Source organism: Gallus gallus, chromosome Z (genome assembly GCF_016699485.2).
Source record: "Gallus gallus isolate bGalGal1 chromosome Z, bGalGal1.mat.broiler.GRCg7b, whole genome shotgun sequence".
NCBI classification, from domain to species: domain Eukaryota; kingdom Metazoa; phylum Chordata; class Aves; order Galliformes; family Phasianidae; genus Gallus; species Gallus gallus.
The window spans coordinates 2,317,978-2,333,709 of NC_052572.1; the positions used below are offsets into that span (position 1 = coordinate 2,317,978).

At 42.1% G+C, this 15,732-nt stretch overlaps 1 protein-coding gene across 1 annotated transcript in view; it reads left to right on the forward strand.

Moving 5' to 3' along the window:
* LOXHD1 (lipoxygenase homology domains 1) overlaps positions 1-15,732 on the forward strand; it is a 149,206-nt gene that overhangs the window by 99,233 nt on the left and 34,241 nt on the right. The window contains exons 29-33 of the mRNA XM_025144978.3: positions 2,831-2,985; positions 3,827-4,036; positions 5,438-5,558; positions 9,784-9,992; positions 15,138-15,323. Of these exons, the coding sequence (XP_025000746.3) occupies positions 2,831-2,985; positions 3,827-4,036; positions 5,438-5,558; positions 9,784-9,992; positions 15,138-15,323 (881 nt within the window). The remainder of the gene's footprint in view (positions 1-2,830; positions 2,986-3,826; positions 4,037-5,437; positions 5,559-9,783; positions 9,993-15,137; positions 15,324-15,732) is intronic.

The window sequence follows — 15,732 nt, forward strand, 5'->3', positions numbered from 1 at the left end:
AACCTGTTTGCCCAACTTTGCCTTCCCTGTGCCCTCCATGCCTCCTTCACCTACTCTATCATTCTGATCCATACTCCTCTTTCTTCCCAGAGCTGCTTTTGCTGGTGTTCTCCATGTGCATATGGACACCCTCTAAAATTTTGCTTTAGGCAGTTACCCTCATCTTTTTTCTCAACAGACTCAGTGATCAACAGATGCCCCTTTGCACCTCCACGTTTCTATGATTCTGTGATTCTGATTCTATGTTTAAAGTGCCTCTGTGCACTCATGCAGCTCTATCTAGTATTCTGTCTCATAAAGTGTTCTGATTCAGAACAGAAGTTTTGTTCCAAACCCCTTTCTTCTTTGTGTGCCTGGTTGTCCCAGCACTAGGATCTCCTTTTCTCTTACTGAGCTTTTCTGCTCTTGAAAGAAGCTGTGGACCTTCCTACACTCTGAGTAGAGGAAATTGAATGCAGCTGCCATCTTCTTTCCTAGTTCTTCCATCTGGTAACATGATGATTCAACAGAGGAAATCATTTCTCTTTCTGTGTCTTTTCTCTGTCTGATTTGCATTTACAGTACACCATTGTCAAGGTGGAATTTATGTGAATGTTAAGTGTTTCTCCAACTGCCACAGGGGAAGTGAGAAGGTGTTTTGTGTGGAGGTTTTAGAGATGCTTTGCACAGAGTGGAACCTCTGCACTGTTCCTTGAGAGGAGAAAGGTGTGCTCTTTTCTCCTATTATGTCACGTGAGATTTGTTTTTCTGTTGGAGAAAAAAGACAGTTTTACTCTCAGTTTGTAAGCAACATGCTTGCCAGATGCCCTTGTGACATTATTTAACCTACTAACTCACATCACTTTGTCTTGCATTCATCATCATGTGCTATCTAACATAGGTGGTTCATTTTCTCCTCCTAAATGCAAAACCTTAATACAAGTTTTACAATCTGTAGAATAATTTTTTTTAAAAAACTAGAAGTTTCTTTTGGGATCTAGGGACAAGTACTTGCAGCTAAAGCTAGGACTAAGTCTGGGAACTTCTGTTTAAAATATGAGGCATGGGGTTTATATCTCTGCATCTCTGAGTCCTCACATATTTGGGGCACTAATGCAGTATAAATGACATCAAAGGAAAATCTAATTTATGCTTTTCTGAAGATGGTATCTTATGTAGTAGACTGTATTTCAGTCCTGAGGATGTCCAGAACTGGCAAGCAAAGAACAAAGGTGGATGAATCGGCTGATCAGTCTATATGCCTTGTTTCCTTTAGTACCATTGAGGTGGCCATCTCTCACTCACAAAACTGTAGCTCTGTACAAGAATTTAGGACACAATACGAAGAGGCAAACCAGAAAACGTGGCATTACACCTAACCTGATGAATTGTCTCACGTGACACTCCTGATACATTTCTTAGAGAAACCAGTGGAAATAATTTATGTACTAAAAAGCACAATAGGCTCTGTTCTACTGGGGGAGCTAGGAACAGAAAGAAAAGACACTATGGGTATTTTTTAATGCTCTTTTTGAATAAGGAAGAGTATTAACAACTTATGAAGCAAATCTCCATAGCTGAGTCTTTGTCCTTCTTTCTTATCTGTATTGCCCTGAGATTTGCAGTGAGGCATTCTCTAGAGCTTGTGTGCCACCAGGGTAATTAGAGACTTGCATGGTTCCTAATTGTTTTCCTAGAGAGGATGTTCTCAGTTTGTTTTCCCCGTGTAATTTGGAAAAGAGTAGCAAAATAGAAACAGGAGTATTTAACACATTTATTAAAGCATGTTGTTAAAGATTTGATGAAACTTTATTGGATTACCATTGAGCAAGCTAAAGAGAAAGGATATTTAATACATCTCCAGCACTTCCTTAATTAAATACTGCCTGTTCTCCTTCTGTTTGGGGAATTTACAGAGATACATGCCATTAACTCTAGTAGTAACTGTGCATCTGAATCCCTGGGGTTAATTTGTGGAAGATGGGGAATTAAGGGTTCACAACACTGAACCACTTGTTCTCAAACTTAGGTCCCTGGAGCCTCAGTACAAAAAAAGTGTCAGGTTCCCTCAACCTGAGTTCACATCTGCAGTGCAAAAGCACTGTGTAAGGTCTACCAGTCCCAAAGAAAGCATACAGAGGCGACTTAACATTCACCACTTCAGTAGAGAGGTACTCAGTGTTTCCGGGGTTGGTGGGCTGGTCACTCTCTGACAAGTTCTCAGTACCAGTGGTAACCTACCAGTATAGTGTCCACGCTGGGACTATTCCCAGCATATATTGTGGGTGGCTGTCAGGCAAAATGTCCACGCCATCCCTTAGTACCATGGCCGTATATATAAAAGGGCAGAGACGATAAAGCACTGCAGAATGAGATAAGCAAGGTCATTCACAGAGAGCAAGGGGACTTGGTTACAGCTATGGAGGAGCTTCTCACAAATGCATTTCTTCTGCGTACAGAAATAGAGGCAGTTTACTCATGTTCCCAAGCTAACACAAGCCCTTTCTCATGGGCTAGTCACCCGTTCAGCTGTGATCTGTATTTTTCCACGCTACATCCAGTAATAACCAAGATGATTCTTTGCATTTCTAACTATGTATTGTGTGATCAAAGCAATATGCAGGCATTGATTACAGGGAGAAAAGAAAAGTCAGCATATTTCAGACAAGTGATTCCCAACCTTGGGATCATTATCAAATGCCTGGAAGGATAAAGCACATAGGATTTTAACTCCCCAGGAGCTGGGGAACAAGCAGAAAGTTTGGGACCATCTTCATAGGCAAATTCAGTGTCTGTGGTAGACTTTGAGTGTTCATCTGGCCAGAAACCACATCTCCATTTCTTTTTGCAGTTCACACATACAAAATCAGCGTGTTCACTGGAGATATCTATGGTGCTGGAACAGATGCCAATGTTTTCCTAAATATCTATGGAGATCTGGGGGATACCGGAGAGCGGAAACTCAGCAAATCTGAAACAAACTTCAACAAGTTTGAAAGAGGACAGGTACAAATGCAGTGGATTAATAACACTTGCTGTTTTGCAGTCTTTAACCTACAAAGTGCATGACTGTTCTACAGCCTGAATTTTCCTATGAGGGATAAATTGATTGATTCAATTTGCTATGTTCATTACCCCTTAAAATACGCTGTATGGATTGTCAGCTGTCTAATACAACTGATAGGCACTGCAGCAAATGGGTCAATGTTTCTGTGCAGTTGTTGATAGAGATCAATTTTGAGCTTGACCCTCACAAACTGCCCTGAATTATTAATTGCAGGCTTGAGAGCACACAAAACTTAAAAACTGTCATTTCCCTAGCCTCTGTGCAACTAGTTTGCACATACGTACTGTATATTATAATTTGTCTTAGAGCATGATAAATTATTGGATCCTAAATGGTACCTGTCTTTGCCAAAATAACTCAATAAATGGTTTTTGGCAGTTGGTCCACAAATCATATTCACAGCCTCATATGATCATACTCAGATGCAACGCTGGCAAAGATCATCATATCTGGACAGTCTGTATAAATCTGAGTGCATTAGAAAAAAGATGTCTTACTTACATGTAAAAATCAGGATGTAAATTTCCAGGTATTCGAAGTTCTAATTGTGAAAGTGACATTTTGTGCAGCTGCCCTCACAGCAGAAGAGTGCCTCAAAAATCTCCCCTGTAGAACAGTTCTAATGCACCAAAATACCCCCACAGACCTCATACAGCTTTTAATCAAACCTGTCTGAATTTAAACACATATTATGCAGTGCAGGCACCGTTTGCTTTTGCTTGGTAGATAGTCTGTTGAGAGCTCATTAACATGAAGCCTCTGCTGTTGAACACCCTGCAGGAGGACACGTTTACAATACAGGCTGTAGACCTTGGCATTTTGTACAAGATCAAGATTCGCCATGACAATAGCATGTTCAGTCCTGACTGGTTCCTGGAAAAAGTGGAGATCCTGGATGAGACCACAGAGGAGTCGTTCGTGTTCCTGTGTGAACGCTGGCTCTCCAAAAAGAAAGAGGACAAAAAGATAGAGCGTACACTTTATGAGCAGGTACGTGCACAGCTCAAAGCTGTGATCCCAACCTAATTACTACCAGTGAAAATAAAATGGTTGAATATCTGATTGAAGTCCGTGATGATGTGGTGAGGACCTTTGGTTTTATCTTGTCCAGACTGAATTTGTGACTTTCTGACAAGCACTGGAAGCATGGCCACTCTCAGCCTGGTATCACTAGCTCTGTAGTTTGCAGTCTCAATAGAAAGATCAAGGTCTGTAAGTGAAACTATTCATCTGAGGATCAAACTATCTTGCTAATGTACAGTAGTGAATATTTCCCCACTGCTTTCCTTGCTGCACCCATAAAGTAGACAACTTTCGTGTCCTACTGTTCTAAGTCCTCAAACAAAAACTTTGAGTCCTTCAACTTCATCCTTACAGGATGAGCTTTATCATTTCAGGCCCTTCCACCTATGACATATATCAGAAGTCTTCTGCAACCATTCAAAACACAAAATGCCTTTTAGTGAAATGCCCTTTCTACTTCTCTATTGCTTTATCAAGCTAATATGGTTAATTGGAATTCAAGGCTCACACACCAATTCAAATTAGCAAACAAGATTAATAGACCTCTCTTGCTTCTATACAGTGAGGCATAATAAAGCAGCTAATTATAAGTCCATTTTATTTAAGGAGTCCACTTTGCAAAATATAGTGACACTTTAATTGAAAGCTACAACTAAAATTATCATCAATGAAATTGCACCAGACTCATCTGGAATGTAGCAGGATGGATGTGAGAAGAGTTACACCATGGATAAGTACTGCCATATGCCTTCTCATAAAACTGCAGCAGACAATGCTATGAATTCCTGTGGTCTTGCTTGCCCTGTTGCTCATATTCCTTCATAATGAGGAAAAACTAATAACTTCTTTTAAATTATGTGACTGTGTGGTAAGATGGCCGAATTCATTGGAAAGTGACACTGTACACATCTGCAATAACTGCTATAACACAATTGATATTTCGTAGCATTTTGTAGTACTCTCCCTCTCAGAGTCTTTAACCTCTGCTAGGTAATTTATTCTGACACCACAACGTGTGCTCTGATAAGCAAATCTGGCTCTGCTCCATCTGTCTGAATTTTCTCTAGTTACTGCTCGCACAGGTAACAGAAAAAGAATCACAACACACCATGAAAGTCTATTAGGCCCTTTATATTTTCTTTTATTATAACACACATCCGTAACGATCTGTCAAGGTTACAACAATAAGGTAAATAGATGACCTGCAGTAAATTACAAGTCACATTTCTTTGAGCTATACTGAGCAAAACGCTACCTAGGGAGCTACAGGGCTTTCTCCTCATGTTGTTTTTAGAGGCACATAGGAACAACTGACAACACCGTGAGCACTGAACCACATTACCTTCCTGTACCTCCCTTTCTAATTAGAGTTACGATGGTGAACGGAGAAGCCTGAGTGAGTCCTCTGTCAGCCTGTCGAGTCTGGATAGCAGTGGAAACCCAAAGGAGAAAAAATCCCGCTTGGTCAAGTCAGCAGAAGAAGGATTATGTGAGTGAGCAACATGACTGGCTGAATGCATGCGTGTATTTTTGTCTTTCCCTTGTTGGGAAGAAGCGTTTGTCCTGGTGAAGGGCAAGGAGAGGCCAAACCAGCAAATGTCAGTTCTCCAAACTGCATGGTGCTTTGGACAGTGTGACCATATCGTTAGGTGGATGGTCATTCAAGGATATACTATTTTCTGTCTTGGTTGAGGTAAAATGTTCGGGGGACTTCTATAGGCAACTGCAACCCAAAATCACGTCCCTCAGATGCCTCAAGGTATCTGAGTGCATCCACACCATCAGATGTGGGAAAGGAGCTAGTCTTCATCTCCATAGGGCCTCCTCAGGAAAAAAAAAAACATTGGTCTAAAGATCCTCACTCCCCTTCCTCCCCTTCCACCCATGACTTCATCGCATAAATCACTTCAGAGCTGGGAGAGGGAGTGATGCCCTCTGAACAGAGGGGGCTGATGGAGCGATGGGAGCAATTTATCTAAGTTTTGTGTCATTTTGTTTGAAGTACCCTTTAAAGTATGCAAAGGGAGGGCTGGAGGCAAGTCACGTTATCAACAAAAGAGCCTCCCTTGGATTATAAGAGGCTCTTTTCTGCATGATTCCTTAATACAGCTTTTGTTGCTGATATCAGCATTTTCTTCCCCCTCCTTTATCTCTTTGACCTACTCAAGACGGTGCTTCATGTAGCAAATTAGATCTGAATTAACAAAGAAGGCTTTCAATATCTTGAGACCTTATTTGCCACACTTAAGACATCTTTCCACTTCAGAATCAGACTAGTTGTGTCTCGTCACCGGGGTGTTTGTATAATGGGAATTTAAATGTAATTTGTTTTACAGTTCTGAAGTTTTTCTCCTTGCAACACAGAGCTGCGTCACAGTGCTTTTGGGTGGGAATGTGTAGAGCTGAGCAAGAGCACTGAGAAGTCTCTGCTCTCAGAAAACTAGCTTTCAATAGGAAGGTTAGGAAGAACTTGTTATTTCTAGAATGAGAATTGTCTTATATCCGGACAGAGCAGGAGGGTCTGCAAATGTGGTTGCTCCAAGACAGGGATTCCAGAAAGTGTGGATTGAGATTTCTTCTGTAATAACTGATAGAAGTGGTTGGTGGATCTAAGGTAGAGCTTCATCACTGGGCCCTGCTTCTTGAGACAAAAATAAATCTGAATATAAACGTCTGGATTGCAAGCACTAAAAAATGAAAAATGCAGGACTGTACCTGTGGAGGACAGATCTGCTGCAAAAAGACTCGTTTTGTTCAGCTGCCTCTGATCGGAGGTGGGAAAGTTGCTCAGGTTTTGTTTCTGGCCTGTCTGTGAAGGAAGCCCAGCTGATCAGTGTCAGTCAGCAGAATTCAACCTGTATGGAAATCTTCCCCACTCCATTCTTGTTGGTTTTTGTTTAGTAATCATTGGCTTACCATCTAAGCTGTACTTATGGTCTGTTATTATCCCCCATCATTTCTTCCAGCTTTAGATTAAGATTTTAGATGTGTTTTAAAAAGTAGCTAGGCGTCAAAAGAGTAGTAGTTACTGTCTTTGTGCGTTCTCTTAGTCCATGGTGAGTACAGAGTAATTAAGCTTGCCTGAAACTTCTATGCTGAGCCAAGTACAAAATGATGTAGTTTAGCTTTAGTGTTTAAGATTTGATTTTAAGTTTTATTACATGGACCAAGGTAACTCTGGTGAACGATTACTGCATCTCAGCTGATGCTCAGTAGCTTGTTGTGCTGTGATATCAGGGCTGCACATCCCAAGCCTCCAAGTTGTGAAGCAGAACGCTGCACGTTGTTTAACCCAACTGTAATCCGTGTGTCTCGGGGCAGTTCTTTTGTAATCCCATCCTGTGCTCAAACAAAAAAAATAAGTCATTCTCATGTTCCTTCTGATATTACTTCTGTGGTGAGACAATGGATAACATCTGCCACGCTGGCATGCCATGTCATTTCACAAATAATGGGTAAAACATCAGCAGAGAACCTCCCACGAGCAGAGCTGGGATAGTTCCCATTGCCCCCATTGTGCAGGGGTGGTCCTTCAGCTCTGAGTCCTGGAGCTTGTCAGCACCTCCATTCCTGATGCAGTGACACAGCCTCATTAAGGAAATGCATCTTGAAGGAATGTTGGATAAGATGAGCTGTGTGAGCCAGACAGCCACTTCCTGAGCTGGAAAAAGAGCCAGCTGTTAATTAGTTGATTAGGGAAATGGTGTTGGGAGTTGCCTGGGAAAGGGAGTGTCAGTTGGAGCAGCCTGGTTCTGTCTCTGCCATGCTAAAGATGGGTGATTACTAATGAGGTAGTGTGAGGATGGAGCATAGGGAAAAGTCTTGTTGGTGGGGAAACAACTCATGCCTGGACTGAGAACACTGCTTCATGCAAGACACTGGCAGGGACAGTGTGCTACATCCCTTATGGAGCACAGCCCCTTGCAAGGGCAGCAGGTTCCCTTCAACAACCTAAGCTCTGCAGAGGAACTTCAGGACATAGGGAGCAAAGAGAGAAGGGCTGTGGGACCTGTGGTGGGCACCAGGCTCTTCTGTGATGGCTATGTTCCCCAGGTATTGCATTTTCTGCACTTGAAGAAGTAGGACTGTGGAGTCCTAGAGAAAGAAGTCAATGGAGAAGGGACATACACACATTAGACATCACTTTCACAGCTTTTAGAGGAAAGAATAGCAAGTGGTGGGTTATTTCTCATAGTCTTCAAATTTAACATAGGTATTCCCAATGCTTTGGCTCAAGGATGCAAGCATCATCTGGAAAAGCTGATCCTTCTGTGAAGTTGTCAGAGGAATGCAGGGTGAAATATGTACAAAAGAAGAAACATTTTGGAGCTGATCTAAACAGGACCCCCTGACATATTCCCATGAAATCTCTAGCCTGTTGCTTAAACCTTTTCTACTCCAGTGGTTACTTTGTGAAGAGTGCATCACAGATAATTATGCTGATGTGCACGCTGAAATGTAAATTATACCATAAAAGGGAGAAAGAGTTTTGCCTAATCATCAGTTCATTTTGTGCTGGTGCACAGATGCTGCAGACTGGGAGCTGAACAGAGCTTTTGGGCTCTTTTCAGCCCAGAAGTAAGTACAGATTTGCTTTGCCTGAGTTTGTGCCTTCCCTGGTATTGAACACATTCTGAACTTGCAGTAAGTTTCCAGTACAACCTCCACCCAAAAATATTTTTAGCTTTCATAAAGCGAAATTAGATGTAAATCATAGATAATCTGAAAGCTAACCAAGCTTGAATGAAGGTTTATGAACCCTCATTAAAAACGGAAAGGTGATGATGAGACAGGCTGAGCTTTGAGACTGAAGCAATGTGAGTTTCTGAGCTCGGAGTCTTTTCAGAATGGCTTGGAGAGCCTTGCACAAATGTTCTGAGAAATCAAACAAGTATTCAGCATCTCATTCTGCACCATCCGCTTGGCCTACCCAAATGAGCTTTTGGAAAGCACTTGAAAGGCAGTCTGGCACTTCCTCCCTTTTAACAGATGAACTGAATTTTTGTGAAAACAACAGAAAGTGGGGGGGTCAGGAGGGGGGAAAGAAGAAAAATAGAAGTCCCAAATCTTGGCCTGGAGGTTTTTCCTTTAATCGGTATTATTATGCAGTGCATAAAATTATGGGATGAACAGCCTTTAATACAAAGAGTTTGGCTGGATTTGCAAAGGGAGGCTGGAACCTTGAGCTGCCCCCTAGATCACAGATCTCCTTGGATAAACCAGAAGAGAGAACATTTGCAGTTGGACTGAGTCATTCCGGCAGTGATGGTTTACCTTGAAGTCAGTGTAGATTTATTTGCCTTTATTGAATGGTGAGAGTGAGATCACTGTGGTCTAATGGCCTACTGAAGATTTAGGTGCTTGGACTCATTTTCAGGAAGATCTCTTGGTGTAAATAAGATTCCAAGACTTTTTGCTGTTCTGTCGCGTACTGGGGAGAAATCTGGATGGTGCTATGCCCACATAACCTCCTTGGAGCCAGCAGGGTTGTCTGGGGAACATGACCCTTGCAACATTCAATCTGAAATGCGTATGCGAATAGAGTTTTCCATAGCAACTTGTTGCCCCATACAGCATGGTTTTGTACCTAATGAATTCAGTGCGATGCGAATCTCTCCAGCATGCAAAACTACCTTCTCTGATAGGATGAAATCTCATGTACACATGTACGTATGGGGTGTCTCTGATGATTAAACCTCAGTTTAATCCTGCAGTAATCCCGTACCATATCACTGTCACGACGGGCACAGAGTACGACTCCAGCACCGACAGCCGAGTGTTCATCATCATCATGGGTCCTCAGAAAGTGCGGACTGAGAGGCTGTGGCTGGATCTCCCCGAAGGAAAAGATGAGTTTGCAGATGGCTCCGTGGAGAAATTCTCTGTTTGGGGACTGGATGTTGGGGAGATCAAAAAAGTGGAGGTAATTTGTGACTGCAGTGTGGGCACAGGGGGGCACCTGGGACACATGGCCAAGGAAACAACAGGTTCCTGTGGCACTTAGTGAAGGAGAGGCACTGGGGTCTGAAATGAAGGTAGGTGGGGATGTGCTAATGAGATTACGTGTGCGTCCAACCCTGAAAATAAGTATCCTTGTGTCTGGCAAAACCGAAATCCTCAGGAGGTAGGAGATAATGCTGAAATGGGGGAAGTTGTAGCATGTCACAGTTTTGTACCATCTCTGGCACTGTTTTTTCTTAGTCAAGCCTTGTTATTGACAGCTGCACTGCAGGTTCCCAGGATGCAGCCTTCCGTCAGTCTTTTTCTGACTTGATTCCTACAGTACTTCCAGTTGGGTTTCATAAATTGCCTGCAGTGAGAAACACATCTTGTGTAATTTTCCAGCTAAACATGAAAATTGTTTTCAGAGCTTGGAGGACCCAGGCTTGGAGAAGACAATTAATCATTTCTCGTAAGTAACATGCCCAAATAGATATAAGTGCAGGAGCCATTCTTTCTGCTGTGGCTCAGGGAGACAGAATTTGCATAGACTCTCCATCACTGATTCTAAACCTTATATGAATCTTATGGACAGTTGCTGTATATCATTCATGTTTCATATGGCAGTTCCATCTCCTGAACAGTTGCTCCAGCCCGAGTCCTGAAACGTAGAGCATCGTAAGATGTCACCACCTCTTTTCTTTTCTTTTCTTTTCTTTTCTTTTCTTTTCTTTTCTTTTCTTTTCTTTTCTTTTCTTTTCTTTTCTTTTCTTTTCTTCTCTTTTCTTCTCTTTTCTTCTCTTTTCTTCTCTTTTCTTTTCTTCTCTTTTCTTCTCTTTTCTTCTCTTTTCTTCTCTTTTCTTCTCTTTTCTTCTCTTTTCTTCTCTTTTCTTCTCTTTTCTTCTCTTTTCTTTTCTTCTCTTTTCTTCTCTTTTCTTTTCTTCTCTTTTCTTCTCTTTTCTTTTCTTCTCTTTTCTTCTCTTTTCTTTTCTTCTCTTTTCTTTTCTTCTCTTTTCTTTTCTTCTCTCTTCTCTTCTCTTCTCTTCTCTTCTCTTCTCTTCTCTTCTCTTCTCTTCTCTTCTCTTCTCTTCTCTTCTCTTCTCTTCTCTTCTCTTCTCTTCTCTTCTCTTCTCTTCTCTTCTCTTCTCTTCTCTTCTCTTCTCTTCTCTTCTCTTCTCTTCTCTTCTCTTCTCTTCTCTTCTCTTCTCTTCTCTTCTCTTCTCTTCTCTTCTCTTCTCTTCTCTTCTCTTCTCTTCTCTTCTCTTCTCCTCTTCTCTTCTCTTCTCTTCTCTTCTCTTCTCTTCTCTTCTCTTCTCTTCTCTTCTCTTCTCTTCTCTTCTCTTCTCTTCTCTTCTCTTCTCTTCTCTTCTCTTCTCTTCTCTTCTCTTCTCTTCTCTTCTCTTCTCTTCTCTTCTCTTCTCTTCTCTTCTCTTCTCTTCTCTTCTCTTCGCCTCCCCTCCCCTCCCCTCCTCCCCTCCCCTCTCCTCTCTTCCTCTCTCTTTTTTATACCTGAGTTATAATATACATCCCTTTTGGTGTGTATGCCAAATGCCAAATTTATGTATTCAACAAGAAAAGGGTGAAATTGATACAAAGAGAGAAATCCCAATTAAAAATCTTTGCAGTTGAACACCCCATTGGAGCAGCTGATAGATTGAAGCAATCCCATCCGTTTTCATTCAGGCAATGGATTCTGGCATGCTGAGAAATGCCCGTGCTACTTTTGAGTTCATTATCAAGACATTTTCTTAATTCACTCCAAGTGCATGGTTATTATGGGTGCTAAAGGCATTTTCTATCTGGCCATCTCTCATTCAAACTAGGAAAGTGAAGCAAGTATAGAAATTCTTCTTTTCTAGACGGCATGCATGTGGAAGCAGCCTCATCAGCCCAGCTCAGACAGGCAGGAAAAAAACTACATAATCCCTCAGTGTCAGAGAGGGGAGAGAGCTGTCTGGGGAAAACACTATGCTTGTAAGCAGACAGTGAGTGGGGAGGAAGGGACAGAGTGTAGAAGACAGCAGTGGACACTTGGAAATAGAGGAAAGCAAAGGAAAATAAATAATTTCACAAGGGTTACGAATGGGAAAGAAGAGAAAACATTGCAAATGAAATGCAGAGTGAGTAAAACAAATGACATCGCTTTGAGGATGGGTAGCACTCTTATGGACCCTTTCACTGCTAACCTCCTTGATTCCACCACTCTGCTGCTTGTCTTTTTTTTTTGTTTTTCCCTTTTAGTTTGTCACTCCCAGGCTTGTGGCTGGAGGTCACCTGCACCAGGTTCTGTGCCTTCCTTCCTGCAGTACCCTGTGCCTGGAAGGTCCCCTGTTCACCTGCATCCCAGCAATGGCATCTGTGTGCCAGTATGCCTTGGTTGCCATGGAGCCAGTCTGTATTTTCCTCATAGAAAATTGCAGTGTTCAGGGCCATTGCAGAAAATTGCTAGTTATCTACTTGGGGAGAGTGAGGAACAATTCATTCTCAGATTTGGCATTTGGCTGCTTCTGGAAGATGGCAAGAGGTTCTGAATATGTTACCATGTGCAAATAGCTTAGCAGGGGGATTTCTTTTCCAGAAGCCCTCTGTATAACCAAGGCAACAGACTAGCAGGATTCTAAGATTTGCAGCACGATGCCACTTTTATTCTGGCAATATTCTCCTGCAGCAAATATGCTATTGTGGAAGCAGAAACAGTGGAACACAAACCAATTTGAAAGGGTCCCATTTGTACCTGTCTTGTAAATTTACAGTTATAATATTTACTACTGCTGTACTTTAATAGACATGCTGGCATGAAAATACGCAGTAGGAATTATTGGGTACGCACACTTCACAGTGTGTTCTTAAATTCAGTTTTAGTATTTCTTCTTTTGATGAACAAAAGCGTCTTTGTTCCTAGATTGCTGCTGTTGCAGAGAGGTGCATTCTAAAAAGTCCCGCATTGATCTGTATATTTTTAAACCAGTCCTGGTTCAGAGCTGTTCAACCAGAGGCACAAAGTAAAGCCAAGGAGACAGAAGTGTTACAAGTCCAGTTCCCCTCTGAATACAGACCTGGTCCTGGAAGACCACGAGGTCTTCCTATTATTCTCAACACCTCTTCCTATTATTCTCAAAATTAGCAGGAAAACCCATATTTCCTCTCTTTCCCTTCTGTCTACCTTCATATTATTTTCCTCCCATCGTGTCTGTGAGCTGCTCAGTGCAAATGGTGCCTTACCTGTGGTGGTGTGGAGTACCCATCAGTCCCCCAAACACACTAGGAATTACAAAGATTTTCAAAGCAGACCACGGGTTTGCCTGCCATGGAAATGCTGTCTCTCCAACTTGTTCAGACATCTCAGCTCAAACAAGTTGTCTTGATATTGATATGTACATCCAACCTACACTGCTGGTGGACATGTCTTCAGATCACTCACGGCATTGGCATGGCCAGTCTTAAGCTTTGCTTGATAAGCTTCATTTGTTCTTATCAGACTTGAATACAAATTCAGAAATGAGCACTGATGAACTCTAGTACTCTACTCTACAAATCCAGCCATAAGGATGGCTCAGCACTGAATGAATTTGTCCCGGACATTACAATGTTATTCCATGGGGCCATGAAAATCTGCCTGCAGGCATGTTCTCCAAGGTACCCATAGTGCAGAATGCCTTGTTCTGTCCCTTCACTGATACCAAGGGAGTTAAGTGTTGCTGTGAAAATCTGGTGCTTAGTCATGTCTTGGAATGATGCATGAGGAGATGGCTGTAATAAAGCCCAAAGAGCAGCAGACATTAATGGTATCATCAGGACCTTCCTCCTAGCTGAACCACTGATGTGAACCTTCCTCACCACCTCACCCACACCATTCTGCAACAGGTCTGAAGAAGCGTTGCACAGATCTCAGAGCTGTGGGTGTGGGGAAGGACTGCCATGCTGGCAGAGAGGGAATGGGAATGTGTTGTATTCCCATTCACCTCACACCCCTGGAATCTGAGAATTAATGCATCCATTGTATACGTGAAATTTCCCTGGTGGTTAACTCTAATTTTCTGCAGCTGCATAGACATTAGTATAGTAATAATGTTCCTAATAGCAGTGATAGCTGAGACAGATAAAAAAAAGATTACTCGTTTTGGGGCAAAAAAAGACGTGATAGATCCATTACTCTAGATGAACTTGTTATTAAAAACTGTTTCCTGAGCAACACTAAGTATCACAATATTTTTTTTTAATGAAAGCTAAAGACCTCATTTTCCCAGTAATGGTATAAACAACACTTTCTCTGAAAATAATGAGCTGTAGGTAAGTCTTTTATCCAACCTTTCATGTACAGATAGCTCATTGGAGTGACTGAAAGAATTTCTTACAACACCTAAGGCAGATAATCACCCCTGTAAGTCTGCATGGAAGTAAGGATGAATTTCCTGTATCCTGTAAGTGGGACACATGCAGGTCCTTGCTTTTCAGGATGGGGTGATTTGCTCTTAAGGGTGGAGAAAGTGGTCTTTACAAACTAACTAGCTATAGATATAGCCTCCTTCTGTTGGCTCCTCAGTAAAAACACAGAGCTTATACATTATAAGGAAATAGAAACGGCCTGATACACATACTTAAATTAAGAAGATATGGATTTGTGAGGCAAGAATTGCCTGAATAATACATGCAGGTGTTTGTCTAGATGCATTTTCCGTCTTGACTGTGTAGCTTTGGATTGTCACTTTTAAGTGTTGCTACAGCAATTGAACGGTTTGGAAAGATGGAGAAATGTCTCCAGGGATCAGCAATGGGTAGTGGTCAGTGGGGCAGAAGTAGTAAGAGGGTGGATGTGTGGGTCAGTGCACTCCACCTACTTCATGGTCCCTTTGCTTACATTTGGGGATAGCATCATCCTGCCCTCCTTCAGGAGAGGCAGGAGATGACCCAAGCTTCCCTGCCCAAATCAGCTACCATGCACACTGATGTGTTGCCTGTTGAGCAGAAAGGGCACAAATGGTTTCACAGCTCATCTCTTCCCCAGTGGAAGTGGTTTGCATGAAACCCTACATAGTCAGTACTCATCAGAGACCAAAGATAGCAATTCACAGGTCTCCTCTAAGAAATTCCCAGTAACCAGCGCCTGTTTTCTCTGTGACTCTCATAGGTGGGACACGACGGTGCCACCCCTGAGAGCTGCTGGCTGATGGAAGAGCTCACCATCGTCGTGCCCACCAAAGGTGTCATGTACAACTTTGTCTGTAAATGCTGGCTGGCCAGAGACAAAGGTGATGGTCTCACCTCACGAATCCTCAACATCCTGGATGCGGACTGTGTCAATGTGGGCATCAAGGTAAGGCCTCGGCTCATCCTGTACCTTCAACGTGGAGTTGAGCTGCTGGAGGTCATGCGCCATTTCATGCTTTGATTTCTGCTTGTGGTTTGAGATTTTTATCTGAAGAGGGAGATATAATCTCCACATCCTGTAGCTACACATCCACTTTTCTAACCTGGAGTTGGGAAACACTAGTTCGGTTAGAAAGTAATAATAATTGGAAGTTGTTAAAACATGAAGGCATTTGTAAGTTGGATCTTTCAAACGATTAACAGATTAAAGCTGAAAAAGCAATGTAAAAAATATACAGTATTTCCATTCAAATGTATAGAATCTGATGTGCGGTGTGCTGTGCCATATTTCAACCAGGTACAAATAGGAAAACTGGGCTAAACTGAATTCCAGGGTAAGATTTATAATAGAAATG